At 38.6% G+C, this 20,165-nt stretch overlaps 1 protein-coding gene across 1 annotated transcript in view; it reads right to left on the bottom strand.

Annotated features, from left to right (window-relative positions):
- Positions 1–20,165, bottom strand: part of LOC124256291 (diaminopimelate decarboxylase 1, chloroplastic-like) — a 261,662-nt gene that overhangs the window by 176,123 nt on the left and 65,374 nt on the right. The window contains exon 3 of the mRNA XM_046690269.1: positions 3,385–3,496. Within this exon, the coding sequence (XP_046546225.1) occupies positions 3,385–3,496 (112 nt within the window). The remainder of the gene's footprint in view (positions 1–3,384; positions 3,497–20,165) is intronic.

Here is a 20,165-nt window from a genome sequence, read left to right as displayed (position 1 = left end):
TCCCAATGCCCCTTTCAGATTGCCATATCAAATCACCCCTCTTTCAATCAAACACTAAATGACCTGGTGGGCCCATATTTGAAATACAAATTATGTCAGAAAGCGCATGTAAAATCTCAAAATCATCTTCAAGTGTTGACAGACTTGATCTCGCCTTCATAGGAACATTCTTAGATCCTGGGCAGTCTATTGTTTGTTCTTCATTGGTGTGCCTATATATCTGTTATATACTCTTCAAAGAAAGAAACTTGACATGCTGTTTTGGAATTTATTTACTGAGTGCCTTCAACTGATTTAACATGACATCACTGCTCAATTACAGTAAAATCTTAACTTTACAAATTTCCAAAACATGACTATCCAGAAAGTGATAATCTCCAGGGTGTACGCTACGATAACTCTCCACTATACCCTGGATGCATCTACGGCTCCATAGGTGATTTTATTACCTCCCTTGGTTGGCTTTTTATCCAATCAGGTGTCTACGATGGGAAGTTGAGCATACCAATCACAACTCACTTTCGCTTTTTAAATTATCTAACCAATTAAACTTGTCAACACAATAATATATTGTTGCAGATACTCTGAAAGAAGGAGTTCTTGCATATATTTTTTTAAGGTTTCAGATCTGTCAATTTGTCTGTATGTTTTCCCCCAAATTTGAGTCGCACTGGCAAGCTTGGTTGTAATGGCGGCTTATCTGATTGGCTACTGTGAGAATGCGGAGCCAGCAAAGGGAGGTAATAAAATCATCGGGTCGAGCCGTAGATGCATCCAGGGTATAGTGGAAAGTTATCGTAACATATACCCTGGATATTTTCGAGGATGAACCACAGAGGGCTATTAAAGCTACTTGGTCAGAGTCAAATGTCAGTGTCCTGTGTGACCACCATGAGCATCGATAACAGCTTGGCAGCGGTGACCCATAGAAGAAAAGAGATGCTGAATGCTCTCTTGAGGAATGTTGTGATATTCTTGCTGAAGTGCTGCTTGCAGTTCTTGTAGTGTCTGAGGTGGTGGATTAGGCTGGCTCAAGCATTGATCAAGAGTATCCCATAGATGTTCAATGGGGGACAAATCGGTTGATCGTGAAGGCCATGGTAACACCTGAATGTTGTTTTGCTGGAGGAAGTCCTGGCAAACACGTGCAACGTGAGGTCGATCATTGATCAAAGATCCACTGTTGATGAAGGGCACGATGTGACGTTGCAAAATCTCGTCTCTACAACGAACCCCATTCAATGCACCTGCCACATGCACAAGAGTGAGTGAGTGAGTGAGTTTAGTTTTACACTGCACTCAGCAATATTCCAGCTATATGGCGGCGGTCTGTAAATAATCGAGTCTGGGCCAGACAATCCAGTGATCAACAGCATGAGCATCTATCTGCGCAACTGAGAACCGATGACATGTGTCAACCAAATCAGTGAGCCTGACCACCCGATCCCATTAGTCGCCTCTTACGACAAGCATGGGTTACTGAAGGTTCATTCTAACCGGGACCTTCATGGGTAGTTTTTTTGTTTGCTTTTTTTGTGGAAAGGGAAGAGTTTGCACAAACACAACATTGAAATCGAGATGCAAGTGCATCATGCATGCATTCAGGCATAAATTGCTGACTTGAATGGAACTTGTTCACTGTTTTCTGAACACAGCAGCTATGGCTAGGTTAATGAGAGGTGTTGATGGACGATATGACGGTCCTGGCAACATGTTGTTGGAATTGTGTTTAACATGCAGGGACTGTGAATGCACATTGCTCTCTGAGCGAAATAACCTTGAAATGCCACTCTGGACAGATCTGACAGAACTTGTCTCTAGCGTATGTTTTAAAAACAAATTAGCCTGCTCAATAGCACCAGCAGTTTTGCATCCAACTGCTTCCAATTCTTGTTTTGTTTGCTTCAACCTCACCAGACTCACTATAAGCTATTGAAAGTTCACAGATGACATTAATAGCTTTACAAACACTCTGAAGAACACTTACCTGACCTATCAAGTCCCTCACAGCATGTCAAGAGGGCAGATCTTCTTCTATAAGCCTCAACCATTTGTTTTTACTTTTTGTAAGAGACCTTTTTGCAGCTGCTTTTTGCTTTTTTAAATTCAAACGTTTTAGCTCATTTTCTATAGGATTCATGGAAGTTTCTGCTTCCAGTTTACTTTGCAGTAACAACATGTTGAACCCGATCAAAACAATGAGTACCAATCCGTCAACACACAACAGACTAAATACCAAACTAAACTGAAAGAAATCTAACCACGCTTTGCTACCATTTTTTGTTCTGACGTTTTTTATGAAAAACGTAAATTTGCTAAACTAATCTAATCAACTGAACATGATAACACTTATTTTCTAAAATGTAAAACTGAGGAACTAAACGTGATAACAATTATTTCGAATGAGGAACTGAAGAACTAAATATGATAACACTTATGGGTAAAAAACGAATCTGTGAAGAACTAACTAAATACGTAAACTTTGGTGTTGATGAATTTCTAAGAATATAACTAATTTTACTAACCCCTAATATCTAAATTCTAACTCTATTAATGTTCAAAACCTGACTAATACTAAACTAATCTAACCCTGAATATCTAACCTCTAACTTTCTTTACTAACTAAACCCCACTGATTATCTAAGATAATTTATGAATATCTTACAACTTACTGACTTTCTAACCTAACTTTAAATTCAACATCTAGTATCAGCGATGTTGAAAACCAACTAAAAACATTCTAACACCTGAAATCTGGGAGCGTGTGTAGTTCCCTCGCAGGCAAATCTTGTGCAGTCAGTGTCTATGGAGATTTAAGTCCACGAAGTAGATGCGTTTAATGAATGTTTTTAAATTCCATAAACACTTACTGAACGAGATGCGTTTGAGTGAACTCTTCCGAATAGTTATCAATAGAAATTTCTTTTTAAAAAATTATAAATATCAATCCCCTCATCACCTGCATACTGACAGTAGCCATTGGCCTGATCAACCAATGTCTATATAATACATGTATGTATAAGCACACTCATCCTAATTAATATGATTAGCAATGATAAATCATAGCGTTGTGAAAAAAGCTTTGGCTCATAACAATATCTGCACTTGTACATTTCAACAATTCACTCACATTGTAAAATCATGATGATGATGTGAAAATAATGCACACCATTTTCACCCAGTTATTCAGTTTTTATGCAGCTAATCATCCAATCAGCCTTAAATATGAATACTGACTGAGTTTAGTTTTACGCCGCTTTTAGCAATATTCCAGCAATTTCACGGCGGGGCACACCAGAAATGGGCGTCACACATTGTGCCCATGTGGGGAATCGAACCTCATCGCCCCTAAAATATGAATAAAAACTCTGAAGTGTATATTACCATCTGTTTATAGTTGATGTCCAAGCCACCTCCAATGTTAATATATTTTATATAATTGAATCCTCTGGTCTTCAGTTCACTTTTCAGGTCCATCAGTTTCATTGTACATGATCTGTGGACAAAGAAGTTTGGGATTATTTTGTTGAATGTCAGCTCTTAGGCTATGCATGTCTTCAAAACAAAACATAGTTTTGGGGATGTATTCTCTCAATTATGGAAACATCCACTGCTTGATTTTCTAAATGCATGATGAATAAAGTGTTATGGCTGAATTGTGTTATAACTGGCAATATTTTGAACTAAAAATTGTAGGTCATTAGACTACTGCTGCATTATGCTGTGATGTATGATCAGTCATCACCAAAACACTATCGCATTCTGCACTTTCAATGTATGGGTTACTGAATAAAGGGCTGGGCATTCCTGTCACAGTCATCTCCCATTCAACGTGTTGTGTGGTTTGTGCATGGAACATGAAATTATTGACGAACTAGAAGATGGGATGGACGGGTGGATTTAAAATCATAAACTACCGCTGAGTTAAGCCAGTGTTAGTATTTATATCAGATGTACACTAGTTCTTGTGGCAAACATGCAAGTTGGAATGAAAACACACAACACAAAGTAGAATCACACGCTTAACATGTAGTTTCTACAAGAGAGAGAGAACCATGCCTGTTACAATGAACTTTGACTTGAGAGATTCTTTCATGGGTTTTGTCCAAACTTCTACTTTGTGACTTTCCTGCTATTGTTGAAGAGGGTCTTGGGACATTGAAAGGGTTTAAAGCTCATATTTAAGTTGATCCAGAGGCTACTCCTAAGTTTTACAAAGCAAGATCAGTGCCGTATGCTCTACATCAGAAGATAGAACTAGATCTCCTACTCCAGGAAAGTATTATTGAGCCAGTGAAGTGCTCAGAAGGGCCTGTCCTATTGTTCCAGTGCTAAAGCCAGATTCAACAATCAGAATCTGTGGGGACTTCAAATTTCCAGTGAATCGTGCCTCAAGATTGGGGCAGTACCCGATATCTACCTTGGAAGACTTGTGTACTAGACTATCAGGAGGGCAGAAGTCCTCAAAACTTGATATGTGCCATGCATATCAACAGCTTGTCTTAGATGAGGAGTAAGTGAGTGAGTGAGTGAGTGAGTTTAGTTTTACGCCGCACTCAGCAACATTCCGGCTATATGATGGCTCCAGCTATATGATGGCAGTCTGTTAATAATGGAATCTTGACCAGACAATCCAGTGATCGACAGCATGAGCATCAATCTGCGCAATAGGGAACCAATGACATGTGTCAACCAAGTCAGCGAGTATGACCACCCGATCCCGTTAGTCTCCTCTTACGACAAGCATGGGTTACTGAAGATCAATATTCTAAAGCAGACCTTCAAGGGTCAGGAGTCAAGGATGTATGTTGTGGTCAATACACACAGAGGATTATTCAGATATACCAGACTACCCTTTGAAGTTTCATCAGCGCCTGTTTTATTCCAGTGAATTATCAAAAGCCTACTGCAAGGAATAGAACGTTCTGCAGGATACCTTGATGACATCATCAATTCAGGGATGAATGACAATGAACATTTGCAAGTCTTTGATCAAGTGTTGCAGAGATCATGCAGGACTGCGCTTGAGAAAAGACAAATGTGTGTTCTTAGCTGATGAAGTGGAATATCTGGGATACAGATTAGATAGTGAAGGTCTTCACCCAGTGGAGCTTATCTTGGAATACTGAACTATTATCATAGATTTCTGCCAAATCTTCCAGACACACTCTCTCCCTTGTACCAGTTGCCACAGAAGGATGTCAAGCGGAAATGAGGAAAGCCTGAATGCCAATCACTTGAGAAGTTGAAGAGAATCCTACAGTCATCGGATGTACTCATACACTTCGACAGCATCAAGTCAGTACTACTAGAGTGTGATGCATTGCCCTATGGTGTTGGAGTGGTGTTAGCACACAGACTACCTGATGGTACAGAAAGACCTGTGAGTTGGGCCTGATGATGTATGCCTCTCCATGGTGGGCCTAGATAGGGGAATTTTATTCCCTGAACTAAACGTACATCACCCAATTAGGGCTGACCCCCCGAAGCTGGTTTTTCTTACTGGGTTACAGACAAACAAGGAGCAAACCATCTTTCGACACCTCAGCCCATTCAGCCTTCCCCCGGTAGTGACACCAACCATACTGGAGACGGGAATTGCCCCAGGAGAAGGCACAGAACCCAACCAAGAATATCTTGGTCAAACCATCTCAAAACCACACTACTTAGAGTGTGCGAAAGCGACAGGATGGCCTGCAAATCCATGCGGCAATGGCAAGTCGCTTAAAGGTCACATAAACCCTAGGGGGTAAAAATACATAAATCACTAACTGGCATCGTTATAAATGAAACCCCGTCATTAAAACTACTCATTTCGACCTTTAATTGACTTAAATCGACCTTTTTGACAACAGTGCACAATTCTCACCCGCGAACGAAATTTCAACCAATCAGAGCGGCGCGACTCTGTGACGTCATATGAGGAATAGCTTTGAGGGCCGATGCAGAATTCATCTACATTTTAGGGGGTAAATTATCTTGTTTACAGGCTTGTATAAACCTGAAATCGTGACAATTGTTGTGGAAAATGAAAGCTATATGTTCTCACAATCTACTGGCATTTAATTTTGTCTCCTGCTTTGCCTAGTTTCCGAGTTACAACTTGTTTTCATAGAAGATTCTGTCACAATTGATTGGTGTCGTTAGGCCCTATTTGTATAATGACTGATCCAAATTGATCCCATTTCTGTGTTTTTTTACCCTCGATATTTAATCATGTCATGTAAAAATCTGTTTGTATTCTCAAAACAGTGTCGGCCCATAAGTTTTCACATGCAATACAGCAATTAATACTCCCTTGTTGTAACCCGTGTTAGGTGGTATAAACCTACACATGTTATTTGTCATCATTCACTTGATGGCCAGTTAATGAATTTATAACTGGTGTAATTAGTGGTAACACACTTAGATTACCCGACAAAGGTTCCCATTTGGCATTTCTTGTGTCTGGAGTAAATATTCAACATTATAAACATCGATCAAAGGATTAACCGATAACACGCTGATTGATTAATTACTTTTATCTTACACAGCGGAATTGTCAAAAGGTAGTGTTTATGTATGTAGACTTACTAATCTATACTGAATACACTCTGCCGTGTCGGTGTCTGCGTAAAAACAACGTCCTTCTTTCAAAGGATTAACCGGCAATACATTGATTGATTGCCCATTATTGGCTAACTAAATTACTGTTTTTAATGAAAGGCGGACATTATGCAATTAGTTGCCAGGTGTGCTATCTTGGGTGACCAATGAGACTATACACCAATACCTGAAAAGATTTATCACTTTGGAACAGTTTTGTAGATATTGATGGATACATTCCTCAAACAAGGTAATGGCCTGATATTGTTCCTATAACTTTAATCTGTTTTAATTTTAATATTTGCATTTTGTTTTTTATTCATTTGTCGTAGCATTCAACAGAATCATTGTTTTCGCCGTGAAGTGTAATGAGACAGACAACATACACTAGGGTGTGTGTGCGAATTATGATTCACATTGGCAAACTATAAAATGTCTAGATATTACAGTTCTGTTATAAATTCACTATAAGTATCAGCAGATCGTCAGCTTTTTATTTAGTTTCAAAATGCATAAAAGTATGATAATAAACTAATTAGGATTATAAGACCAAATATAAAGATGCACATTGACTAGTATCTACATACTGGTGAGTGGACATTAACCATGTGAATGTAGCAAGAAATTTATCGCGCAGAATTGTGACTTCGACCCCCACCTCGCTTCATGTGTCATGCAAAATCCTTTTGGTTATGATTCCAATACATATTTAACTACGAGTAGAAAGTAGTTTTGATTTTCTAACTTGATGAAAACAAACTATAATCTCATTAATTCTAACAGACTTTACGATTTTCAAAAATGGCGGCGCCCTGTCGGGAACATCCACCAGGATAAATGCTATTTAGGTTTGTTTTCACCGAGTTACAAAATCAAAACTACTTTCTACTGGTAGTAAAATATGTATTTTATTGATGGCCAATAGGATTTTGCATGACATAGCATATAACATAACAATTTCTCTTCTGGCAGCGAGGTGGGTGTCAATATAATACTACTTACAATATTATTGTTACTTCGACCACAACCTCACTTCCGAGGAAGAAATCGTTATGTTACAAGTTGTGTTATGGAAAATCTTTATGGTCATCAATCATATACATATTTTACTATAACTAGTAAGTAGTTTTGATTCTTTAACTTCCGTGAAGCGATCTGAACACAAGTAAGATATCGTTTCAGGCTTCCACAATGCTTCGCTTCCGCACTCACAAACATAACCCATTTAGCACGAACTGCGAGGTCCTGTGGAAATCTGTGCATGGTGACACCATCACCCGACCCTAGGAGCAATTGGCGACAAAGCAACGATTCGGCATGTCGTCGTTCATGTCGAGAAATCATCAAAATGATGAGCGTGCTACACACTTTCTATACAACTAACTGAAAATCGTTCCTCATATGACGTCACTGCAGTGCTCTGGCGACAGAGTTACGTAACCTGTCTGTGGTTTCGTTGGCGGGCGAGAGGGAAGCAGGCGACTTTTTGGCCACTTTTAATCGCTCGGTATTAATTAACCACAAGTTTTTAAAGAATAAATTTGGTGTTCCGCATAAGACAAACCACAAATCTTTCATATGTAATGGTTAAAAGAGTAACAAAAAACAAAGTTTAGTGGTTCTTTAAGCTGCATTTGGGACAATGCCATGCCCATGTATGCTTACCTGACGGAGCAAAATATTCCGAGACCAATTCTGGCGGCTTAAAAATCTCATGCCCCATGAGCCAGTTCAACCCATAACTGGTGCCCGTCAGGAACCTTTGCATAAGCAGTATGCTCAAGTGGCAGCGGACCCAAAACTTCTGATGGACGTCTGCGTTAACCTGTCTCCTCTTCCTGGTGCAAACTCTTCTGGTGTAGAGCTAATTGGTCCTGACATTTTTTCTACCTCATTTGCAGATCTTTCTGAAAATCCTGTTTACATTTTGTTCAATTCTATTTATGAGGAAATTTGTGATCTACCTTTAGAGAAACAGAGGCCAATTAAACAACTAAACGTGTCTTTGCCCAAAAATGAAATTGATTCACTTAATGAAACTATTTCTCTAAAACTTTCTGCGGACGATTCGTTATGTGAAGTAAATTGCTGTGTCTATGCTGCCGCTCAAACTTTGGAGGAACTTCACACAGTTTCTGAAGAAAAAACATCTAATGATAACAACAAAAGACCAAAGAAAAACCGGTTTCTAGTAAAACTTACTGAAACTAGAAGAAATATTTCCTGGATAGAGCTGTGCCTTAAAATAGGATCTTCAGAGAACCCAATGTCTTTAAAAGACAAAAATAAATTTTGAGGAAATTAAAAATACAATACAAGACAACGAAAGAAAAGCTACTTCCTCTAACTGTCCATTCCCTCAAGCCCAAATAAAAGGTTTGGACTGAAAGAAAGTAAAAATGGGAAAAGAAAAATAAATTCATCAAACAGAATAAACTTGTTAGAAATAATGAAAAGCACTTCTACATGCAACTGAAAACAATGGTGATGGTGAGCATGATAAACGGCCTCCCATTGATGCCAATGAAAGGTTGTGGAAAGAGTTGTGGTCTGTACCCGGCTACTGTAATCTGCAGGCACCATGGGTCAGTGATTACGATCATGCAAAGCATGAGAAAATAACTGGGTCGTTTTTCTGTTACACTTCACCCAATTGCCTGAAAAGTGTTATCAAAAAGTCCAAATCCAATACAGCTCCAGGGCCTGATGGTATTCAAAACCGGTATTGGAAACTGTTCCTTTGTGTCCAAACACCATTACTTCACTGTTTCAATTCTGTGGACACAGGTGCTGTTCCTCCATGGTTCTGCAAATGTCGCACAATACTCCTCACCAAAAAAGGAGACTTGACTGATCCCAAAAACTTCTGCCCTATCACATGTTTGAATACACAATATAAAATCTTCACAGGGTGTTTGACAAACCTCGTGTCATCTTACTGATCTTCTAATGACATAATTTATAGAGAGCAAAAGGGGGCAAGAAAGGGATGTTGGGGGTGCAAGGATCAACTTCTTGTACAAGAAATGATTTTGGAAGAGGCTAAAACATATCACCGCAACCTCTCCATGCGCTGGATTGACTACAAAAAAGCATACGACTCTGTCCCTCCAAATGGATTCTGAAGTCTCTTCAGTATATTGACCTCCCTGAGTGACTACTTGATTTACTCAAGTCTTTAATGAGTTGCTGGTCGACTCAACTTGAGATGTACTCACAAGGGCAGGTGCTTACATCGCAGCCTATTCCAATCAGAAGGGGAATATTCCTGGGGGATTCCTTTAGTCCTTTGCTTTTTGTTTGTCCTTAAATCCTTGAGCTTTTTGCTCAATAAAGAGGATGGTTACCATCCTGGACCTCCTCAACACAGATCCTCAAAAACATTGAGCTCCTTGCCAAAGGAGATACCAACTTGAAAGAACAGGTTCTCCTTGTTGAGTCCTTTTCTAATGATATTGGCATGACATTCGGACTCAACAAATGTAATATTCTTCATTTGAAACGTGGCAAGGTAGTTAATGATGGATCGGTCAGGTTACAAGGGGAGGAGTTATTGAGCATCTTGTGGAAGATCAGGCCTACACCATTCTTGGAATGCAAGTTCGGGACCAGCGCCAGAATTGACCAGATTCAAGACAAACTTCAGGCTGAGTTTAAAACTCAGAGCTAACTGCTCGAAACAAGGTCAAAGCCACCAAAACTTTTGCTGTGCCAGTCCTTTCCTATTCCCTTGGAGTAGTTGATTGGAAAAAACAAGATATCCAGAGTCTTGACCACCTGACCAGAAGGATCATGTCTGATAACAGAGCCCACCACCCTCGTTCCTCTCAATACTCTAGGGGTGTAAAAATACATAAATCACTAACTGGCATCGCTATAAATGAAACCCCGTCATTAAAACTACTCATTTCGGTCTTTAATTAACTTAAATCGACCTTTTAGACAACAGTGCACAAGTCTCATCCGCGAACGAAATGTCAACCAATCAGAGCGGGCGTCTCTGTGACGTCATATGAGGAATAGATATGAGGGCCGATGCAGAATTCATCTACATTTCAGGGGGTAAATTATCTTGTTTACAGGTTTGTATAAACCTGAAATCGTGACAACTGTTGTGGAAAATGAAAGCTATATGTTCTCACAATCTACTGTCATTTAATTTTGTCTCCTGCTTTGCCTAGTTTCCGAGTTACAACTTGTTTTCATAGACGATTCTGTCAAAATCGCTAGGTGTCGTTAGGCCTTATTTGTATAATGACTGATCCATATTGATCCTATTTCTGTGTTTTTTGTACCTCGATATTTTATCATGTCATGTAAAAATCTGTTTGTATTCTCAAAACAGTGTCGGATCATAAGTTTTCACATGCAATACAGCAATTAATACTCCCTTGTTGTAACCCGTGTTAGGTGGCATAAACTGTAGTCAAACAGATTACACAGAGTTACCTCCCTTCCCTTGTTGGGAATCTCTAGTCAACGAAGGTTGACTATAGTACTGTCGGAAATGCTAGAAAAATGCTTTTTGACTTATATTTAAAATTCAGAGGTGTTACAGTTACTTAAATAACAAATAACACTTCAAGAAATATCTACCTAATGTAGACTGAGGGAATAAATTTTGAGACATGCTCTAAACTGTGTTTTTACTAATGAAAATACCAAAAACTTAAAAAATAAGGGGTAGTTGTTACGTCATCAGCATGCACGGTATCGACAGGTGAAATTGACACCTGAGCACACGCTCGGGCGAGGGGTCATATCAATAGATGTTTTCTGCAAAATGTTTAATATGTGTACGTATAGTATACGTATTGGTTATGTAAGGGATCATTTGTGTATGTGTGTTTGTTTTGAAATAAACATACGAATAACTGTACATTGGAAAGAATCCTATCACTTGTGTTATCTTATCGATTGATTGTAGAAATGTGCAACGTTTTAATAAATGTTTTGCATGTCAACAGTATAGTTCATTGAAAAAATATGGATGTAATTCGGTCAGTTTAATCTAGTTGGCCAAAGATATATTATATATATTTTTCTTTTCATAAAGTTTGTAGACCGCCCGTCTAAGCACTCCCTTGTCAAAGTTTTCAAGGATGGTTTTACGTCCCGGTTTTGCATATGAGACGGTCCCTGTCTTGTCTGATTTGTTTACAATATTGTAAACTTGTTGGTAAGACATGCCAACAGCTTAACAAGTTCTGTAATAAACCCTCTCTACACTAATGAAAGGTTTACCTCTGTCTTTTTTAAACAGAAAAAACCTATAAACCTTTGCAACAATCGACTGCAAATCGTTGGCCATAGTGGACGCTGTGATAAAGATGTGCATGCATGACGGGAAACTTATTATTCAAGACTTAACATTTATATTAATATTTCTTCAATAAAGAAAACGATAATTAAGTAAAGTAACACAAACATTCAACATTTATTTGTTTAGGAAAAACGTTGATTCATATTTTTACACCACCTGTATTATTAGGATAAATGTAAAGACTATTTCAGATTTCTGTTGTTAAACTGAATAAATCTTAAGTTGCTGTTTTGGTACCAAATTCTCTCCTGTAAACTGCCATTGAAATGCATGGGAATGTTAAATCGATTGAAATAAAAATTAGGTAGACAATAGGCGAGTTGATATATTGACAACATAGTACATTTATCACCTTTATAAAGATATTAAGGCTAAAAAGCATTTTTCTAGCATTTCCGACAGTACTTTAGTTGTTCTTGTCTGGTGCTAAGTTTTAATCAGTTGAATTACATCTGGTTATCTCAGTTATTACTGTATGCAAATGGGCCTAATTATGTATATTTATGTATGGCGGTACGTAGCATTGGATTGTGAACATATAGGCATTTAGTTAAAACAATAAAGACATTAATTTTAATTTTCAATTGTAATCTGTCAATGACGTAAGTTTACCAAAACCTACACGTTATTTGTCATCATTCACTTGATGGTCAGTTAATGAATTTATAACAGGTATAATTAGTGGTAACACACTTAGATTACCCGACAAAGGTTCCCATTTGGCATTTCTTGTGTCTGGAGTAAATATTAAACATTTATAAACATTGATCAAAGGATTAACCGATAACACGCTGATTGATTAATTACTTTTATCTTACACAGCGGAATTGTCAAAAGGTAGTGTTTATGTATGTAGATTTACTAATCTATACTGAATACACTCTGTCGTGTTGGTGTCTGCGTAAAAACAACGTCCTTCTTTCAAAGGATTAACCGGCAATACATTGATTGATTGCCCATTATTGGCTAACTAAATTACTGTTTTTAAAAAAGGCGGACATTATGCAATTAGTTGCCAGGTGTGCTATCTTGGGTGACCAATGAGACTATACACCAATGTGACATACCTGAAAAGATTTATCACTTTTTCGCATATTAAACTGTTAAAAGACACATCACTTGGAACAGCTGCAGATGAATGGCATATCACTCATTTTTGTAGATATTGATGGATACATTCCTCGAACAAGGTAATAACCTGACATTGTTCCTATAACTTTAATCTACTTTAATTTTAATATTTGCATTTTGTTTTTATTCATTTGTCGTAGCATTCAACAGAATCATTGTTTTCGCCGTGAAGTGTAATGAGACAGACAACATACACTAGGGTGTGTGTGCGAATTATGATTCACATTGGCAAACTATAAAATGTCTAGATATTACAGTTCTGTTATAAATTCACTATAAGTATCAGCAGATCGTCTGCTTTTTATTTAGTTTCAAAATGCATACAAGTATGATAATAAACTAATTAGGATTATAAGACCAAATATAAAGATGCACATTGACTAGTATCTACATACTGGTGAGTGGACATTAACCATGTGAATGTAGCAAGAAATTTATCGCGCAGTATTGTGACTTCGACCCCCACCTTGCTTCCGTGGAAGAAATCGTTATGTTATAAGTTGTGTCATGCCAAATCCTTTTGGTTATGATTCCAATACATATTTAACTACGAGTAGAAAGTAGTTTTGATTTTCTAACTTGATGAAAACAAACCATAATCTCATTAATTCTAACAGACTTTAGCCCGTCACTTTACGATTTTCAAAAATGGCGGCGCCCTGTCGCGAACATCCACAAGTCTGAGGATAAATGCTATCTAGGTTTGTTTTCACCGAGTTACAAAATCAAAACTACTTTCTACTGGTAGTAAAATATGTATTTGATTGATGGCCAATAGGACTTTGCTTGACATAGCTTATAACATAACAATTTCTCTCTTGGCAGCAAGGTGGGTGTCAATATAATACTACTTACAATATTATTGTTACTTCGACCACAAACTCACTTCCGAGGAAGAAATCGTTATGTTACAAGTTGTGTCATGGAAAATCTTTATGGTCATCAATCATATACATATTTTACTACAACTAGTAAGTAGTTTTGATTCTTTAACTTCCGTGAAGCGATCTGAACACAAGTAAGATATCGCTTCAGGCTTCCACAATGCTCGCCGCACTCACAAACATAACCCATTTAGCACCTAACTCACGGGTCCTGTGGAAATCTGTGCATGGTGACACCATCACCCGACCCCTAGGAGCAATTGACGACAAAGTAACGATTCGGCATGTCGTTGTTGATGTCGAGAAATCATCAAAGTGATGAGCGGGCTACACACTTTCTATACAACTAACTGAAAATCGTTCCTCATATGATGTCACTGCAGTGCTCTGGCGACAGAGTTACGTAACCTGTCTGTGGTTTCGTTGGCCGCCAAGAGTGAAGCAGGCGACTTTTTGGCAACTTTTATCGCTCGGTATTAATTAACCACAAGTTTTTTAAGAATGAATTTGGTGTTCCGCATACGTCTAACCACAAATCTTTCATATGTAATAGTTAAAAGAGTACAAAAAAACAAAGTTTATTTGTTCTTTAATTGTTTATATATGCCAATCAATTCAGGTGGCCAGGGTTTGATTAATGTGGAGGCTCTCCATGATAGAATTTTATTGTGTACTTTTGCACATATTTATTTGTGGGATGATCCTCTGGTGATGCATGTCAAGTCTCATGATGAAAGCAAGGAATTCCACAGCTATTTTAAGCGTGGCAAGGTTGTTGGACAGAATCTGAAATTTGAGGTTGATTTTGTTGATGTACTGCTGGATGGTACAGCTATGGGAGTAAACCAGGTGAAGTCCTTCACCAAGTCTGCTCAGAGTCGTTCATTTGTGGAGAAGCTTTCTGAGAAACCATTGCATCGTGTGTACATGCAGTGTGTGGAACAGAATAGCAATCCAACCGACTCCTTTGCCTAGATGAAGTGTACATGCAGTGTGTGGAACAGAATAGCAATCCAACCAAAGCCTTCGCTTGGTTGAAGTCGGCTGGTCTTAAATGTGAAACTGAGACTTCCTTTTTGCTGCTCAGGACCAGTCACTTCCCACTAGTAATCGCCAAAATGTGATTCTTAAAGAAAATATCAATATGAAATGTCGACTGTGTAATGAATTTACAGAGACTGTCCAACACCTTGTCAGTGGATGCCCTTCTTTGGCACAAACGGCATATCTTAAACGACATGATGGCATGGCTCGTTGCTTTTACTACCGTCTTCGTCATGCCTGTGGCTTTGACTCCGAGTTCCATCCATGGTACGTCCCTGAACATGTCGAGGGCGTTATGGAAAATGATGCTTTCAAACTTCTGTGGAATAGGCCTATATACAGCCTCAGAAGAATTCCTGCCAACAAACCTAATCTTGTCCTTTTTGATAAAGCCAATGAATATATTTATATCATTGAATTTTCTGTCCCTTTTGACAGCAATGTTATTGGCAAGATTCAGGAAAAGCATGCTAAGTATGCGGACCTTGCCTTTGAAATGTCTCGCTTGCATCCCAAGTACAATGTCATCAGGCTCCCCATTGTTCTCAGTGCCCTTGGTACCTCTTCATCTCTTGGTGCAGATCAGGAGAATGCCCGGGTTCTCCACCGGGAGCACAGCCCTTCTGACAATCTGGGTAATGCAGAAGGCTGCAGTGTTGGGCAGTCTACATATTCCCTGGAAAGTTCTTGGTGGGTTCAACTAGGCATTGTTTCCTGGGAGAAGTCCCATTCGCTGTCTGGGCTGCGCCAAGAGGAGGAAGGGCCATGAGCTGATGATGAGCCTTACCAGCCTGACTGTGCCAGGATCACCCGAACCCTTTTTTTCACCCTTCGGTGGAGAACCTGGCCAATCATGTTGCTGTCAAAAGGGATAGAAAATTCAATGATGTAAATAAATTCATTGGCTTTATCAAAAGGACAAGATCAGGTTTGTTGGCTGGAACTCTTCTCAGGCTGTATATGGTCCGATTCCATAAAAGTTTAAAAGCATCATTTTCCATGACGCTCTGGACATGTTCAGGGTCGTACCATGGATAGACCTCGGGAGTCAAAGCCACAGGCATGGTGAAGATGGTAGTACCTATGCCATCATGTCTTCTAAGGTATGCTGTTTGCGCCAAGGAAGGGTATCCACTGATAAGGCGTTGAACAGTTTCTGTAAATTCATTGCACAATCAACATTTCACGGAAATGTTTTCTTTTAGAATCACATTTTGGCTATTGTGACTGGTCTTGGGCCGCAAAAAGAAAGCCCTCAGTTTCACACTTAGAACCAGCCGACTTCATCCAGGTAAAGGAGTCAGTTGGATTGCTATTCTGTTCCACACACTGCATACAAAATGATCAAAGAGTCAGACAAGTATGCCAACATCACCTGTAATGCCATTAAACTCTTCAAATCCCTGTGTGTCCAGTGCATGAAGAAAAGAAAGCGTGTCACCACCAAGGGTGTGGTTGTAAGACCAGTTCTCTCCAAAGACTTTGGTTCCCGTGCACAGGTTGACCTCATTGATATGCAGTCAATGGCTAAAGGTTACCACCATTGGATCATGGTGTACCAGGATCATCTCACAAAATACTGTGTATTGTGCCCCCTCACTTCGAAGCGTGCTGCAGAAGTTGCCTTGCAACTAATGGATATATTTTTGCTGTATGGTGCGCCACAGATTCTTCAAAGTGACAACAGCAGTGAATTTACCACATCAGTTATCAGTGAGCTGAAGGTTATGTGGCCAGATCTGTTGATGGTACATGGCAAGTCTCGTCATCCCCAAAGCCAGGGATCTGAGGAACGTCTTAACTGTGACATCAAGGATATGTTAGTTGCCTGGTTAGCAGACAATGACACAACTGACTTGCCGAGTGGACTACGATTTGTGCAGTTCCAGAAAAACAGCAGCCATCACTCTGGAATCAAGCAGTCACCTTTCAGAGCCCTGTTTGGAAGTGAGCCGAGAGTAGGTCTTCGTTCTTCTACCCTTCCCCCTGAAACAGTTTGCTCAAGCTGAATGCATGGAGAAACATGTTGGAACATGTTGCTGGACCCCTTAAATATCATGGGTGTAATATTGGCTAGAAATGAGAATGACTTGTATCGAGTTGCTGTGAGATCTGGTATCCTGAAGGAACGCTACTGCAGAAGTCAATTTGACTTGTGCACTCAGAACTTTTTGTCCATGGTTGATGTACAAACTGACAAAGAAATTGGGACTGTGTCAAGCTGTGCAACAAGAATCAATCTGTGGTGGTCAAGGATACACTTAGTGCAACTGTGCACAAAGTGCTAAGCAGTGCAAAACCTTCAAATGTAAATGTTACAAAGCAGGACTTTAGTGTAATAGCCGTTGCCATTCAAGGTTGCATTGCCACAATAAATGAGTTCGTGTAAATTGATGATTTGTTTGTCCTTTAATCAAAGCTGTATTATTTGAGATAGCAAAAATTTCATATCAGGAAACGTGTAAAAACATCAGACCCTCAAATCAGGAAATGTGTAAATTTCCTGGGAATATAGCAGCATAACGCCATCCACAAATTGAACCTCAAATTTCAGATTCTGTCCAACAACCTTGGCATGCTTAAAATAGGTGTGGAATTGCTTGCTTTCATCATGAGTCCTGACAGAGGATCACCAGAGTTTCATCCGATAAATAATATGTGCAAAAGTACACAATAAAATTCTATCATGAAGATTAATCAAACCTCGACCTCCAGAATTGACTGGCATATATGAAAGATTAAGAGAGAAACGAGGGTGGTAGGCTCTGTTATCAAGCATGATCCTTCTGGTCAGGTGGACAAGACTATGGATATCTTGTTCTGTTAATATATAGCTTGGTATGTGCAAAACTGCTGCAAGCAGCGAATGTTTTTTACTAAATGTTCAGTGTTTTTTTCCTGGGGAACCATCTTGATAAGATGAATCAATAGTGACCTGATGGCGTGAAATCTATGACGTTTGTTTTCCATTTTTTATTTGTTCATGCAGAGAAACCTTACATTTACATACCCAGTCATATTCAGAGGATGTTGTGTAAGGGCAAACTTCTTCTATTTCTTAAATGCGTTTTTCATGCTGGTTCTGATGGGCATGTGGGACATAAACTTTAGGATCAAAGATGTGACTTGTTGCAACTCTCTCAAAGTAAGGATGTATTGATATTTCTATGTGAAATTGAAGGCTAAATATTTAATGAGCCAGTGTTAATTTGTAATGCCATGGACATGAATAATGTCAATATATGTATCGTAAAACACTCTTTTTCATCATGATACTCAGAGCTCTTTCAAATCATCAGGCCTCCATCTAACACTGTTGGTAATTAAGCTGATTGGAATAAAAGGTTAAGGCCTAATCACTGGAATTTTGAACAGCCAACAGTGCTGATCCGTCGAATCATGCTTGAGTGGTTCTGTGCTAATTGGTCGAATTTCAGACTGTGTTAACACACTGGGAGAGTCTAAGTTCATTAATTAAGGGGTCGGCTTGTATTGGATTAGACTATACATGTTTTTTTAATGAACAGATTCCGGGTGAAGACTTTCTGATTGCTGACATCAAACTGGGTATCATATGTTAGGCACTTACTATTTAGTTATGGCTTTGGCTATGGCTATGTCCTAGGTATGAGGAGAGCAGACAAAAGTATCTACCAGAATATTATGTACAAAGCACCCATTTTCTTGTTAAGTTTGTAGGACCACTAGCCAACCAAAATGAAAAACTTACCTTGTGTTAAGCAATTTTTATAACAAAGATATTTGAGATTAGAGAGACCAAACTTGTGACTTTGTATACCTTACATTATTATACTCCCAGGTTTATGCACCAAGTCTAAATTACTACTCGAGAAGTTTGAACATCACGAACTATATATTTCTCCTTATGAATGCATTTTATTTAATGCATCAATTTCAATTTTGTACAAAAGTAAAAAAATATAGAGTCCAAACATATATTTAATGCATCAATTTCTCACTGTATCATATGAGTAGGCAAAGATATATACTCTACAAAAGTACAAAAATATAGAGTCAAACCATCAAACACCCCTTGCATCTTTTTTTTTGGTATGATAAACTATACATAGCTAAGATCACAGTGCCGATCCGTCAAATTCATTTTACTACTCTGAAATCCGAAATTCGACAGATCGGTACGCGACCAATTAAAAGGCCACTGATCCAGAGTAATAAATGTTTCTCGCCAACAGTCTAACTATGAAACCAAGCTGCAGGCTGGTCGGTACCTGCTCACTCGACCATGACGGGCACAGGGACTGGGCTACTGTCCACTTGGCAGAATTTCTTCAACCTAAACATTAGGAAGGGTGGATGCCCGTTATTTGAAAATATCCCCGGGTAGTTCTTGTCTGACTGTAATAAAGAATCCCAGCAGTGTAAACATTTTCAGATTTTCTAGTGCTTGTATGGTATAATGACTGATCCAATTTTATTCTAATTCTGTGTTTTTTACCTCGATATTCAATCATATCATGTAAAAATTAGATGTTTATTACCTATGCTATGATATTAAAAACACACATATGATGTATTTGAATCCGTAACTAAACAACACCACCTTGCCATTTCAGAAAAATCTTAAAATTTACTTAGGTAAATAGGTATATATGTTACAGTCAATCTGTGTAATCAGTCATTTCGTGTAATGACTAAATGAATCAGTCATTTCGTGAAGTGCCTGTGAGCACTAGGCAATACGTTAATGACTGAAAATTCCAGTCATTACACGAAATGACTAAAATTTATAGCTTTTTTTTACACATAATGCCTGACTGAAGATTTTGCAAATCAGGCTACTAGTATATGTGTAAAACACAAAATGACAATGTTTTCATTGTGTGATGGACACATCTGTTCATTTCAAAGGGTATTACTTACTGTAATTAAATGCAGTCTATAATCACTGTTGTTCTTTTGCTGTTTTTTTTGTTTTTTTGTGTTGTTTTTTGTTGGTTTTGGGGTGTGTGGGGTGTTGTTTTTATAGCATTGTGTTTCTGGCTTTTGTCACAAATCTTTGTTTGTGCGTTTTGTGGTTGTGAAAACATTACTACATGTACAACTATATGGCTTCCCCCAAGTGGCTTCCCCCAAGTGCCATCCCCCAAGTGACTTCACTCAAGTGACTTCTTCTTAATGCCCCAGCACATTATAAGTGCTCAGAAGATCAGAGAATG

Source organism: Haliotis rubra, unplaced genomic scaffold, assembly GCF_003918875.1.
Source record: "Haliotis rubra isolate DU_JTF1 unplaced genomic scaffold, ASM391887v1 Scf116, whole genome shotgun sequence".
NCBI lineage: Eukaryota > Metazoa > Mollusca > Gastropoda > Lepetellida > Haliotidae > Haliotis > Haliotis rubra.
The sequence above is the reverse complement of the archived record's forward strand: the minus strand, read 5'-3'. Positions and strand labels throughout refer to the sequence as shown.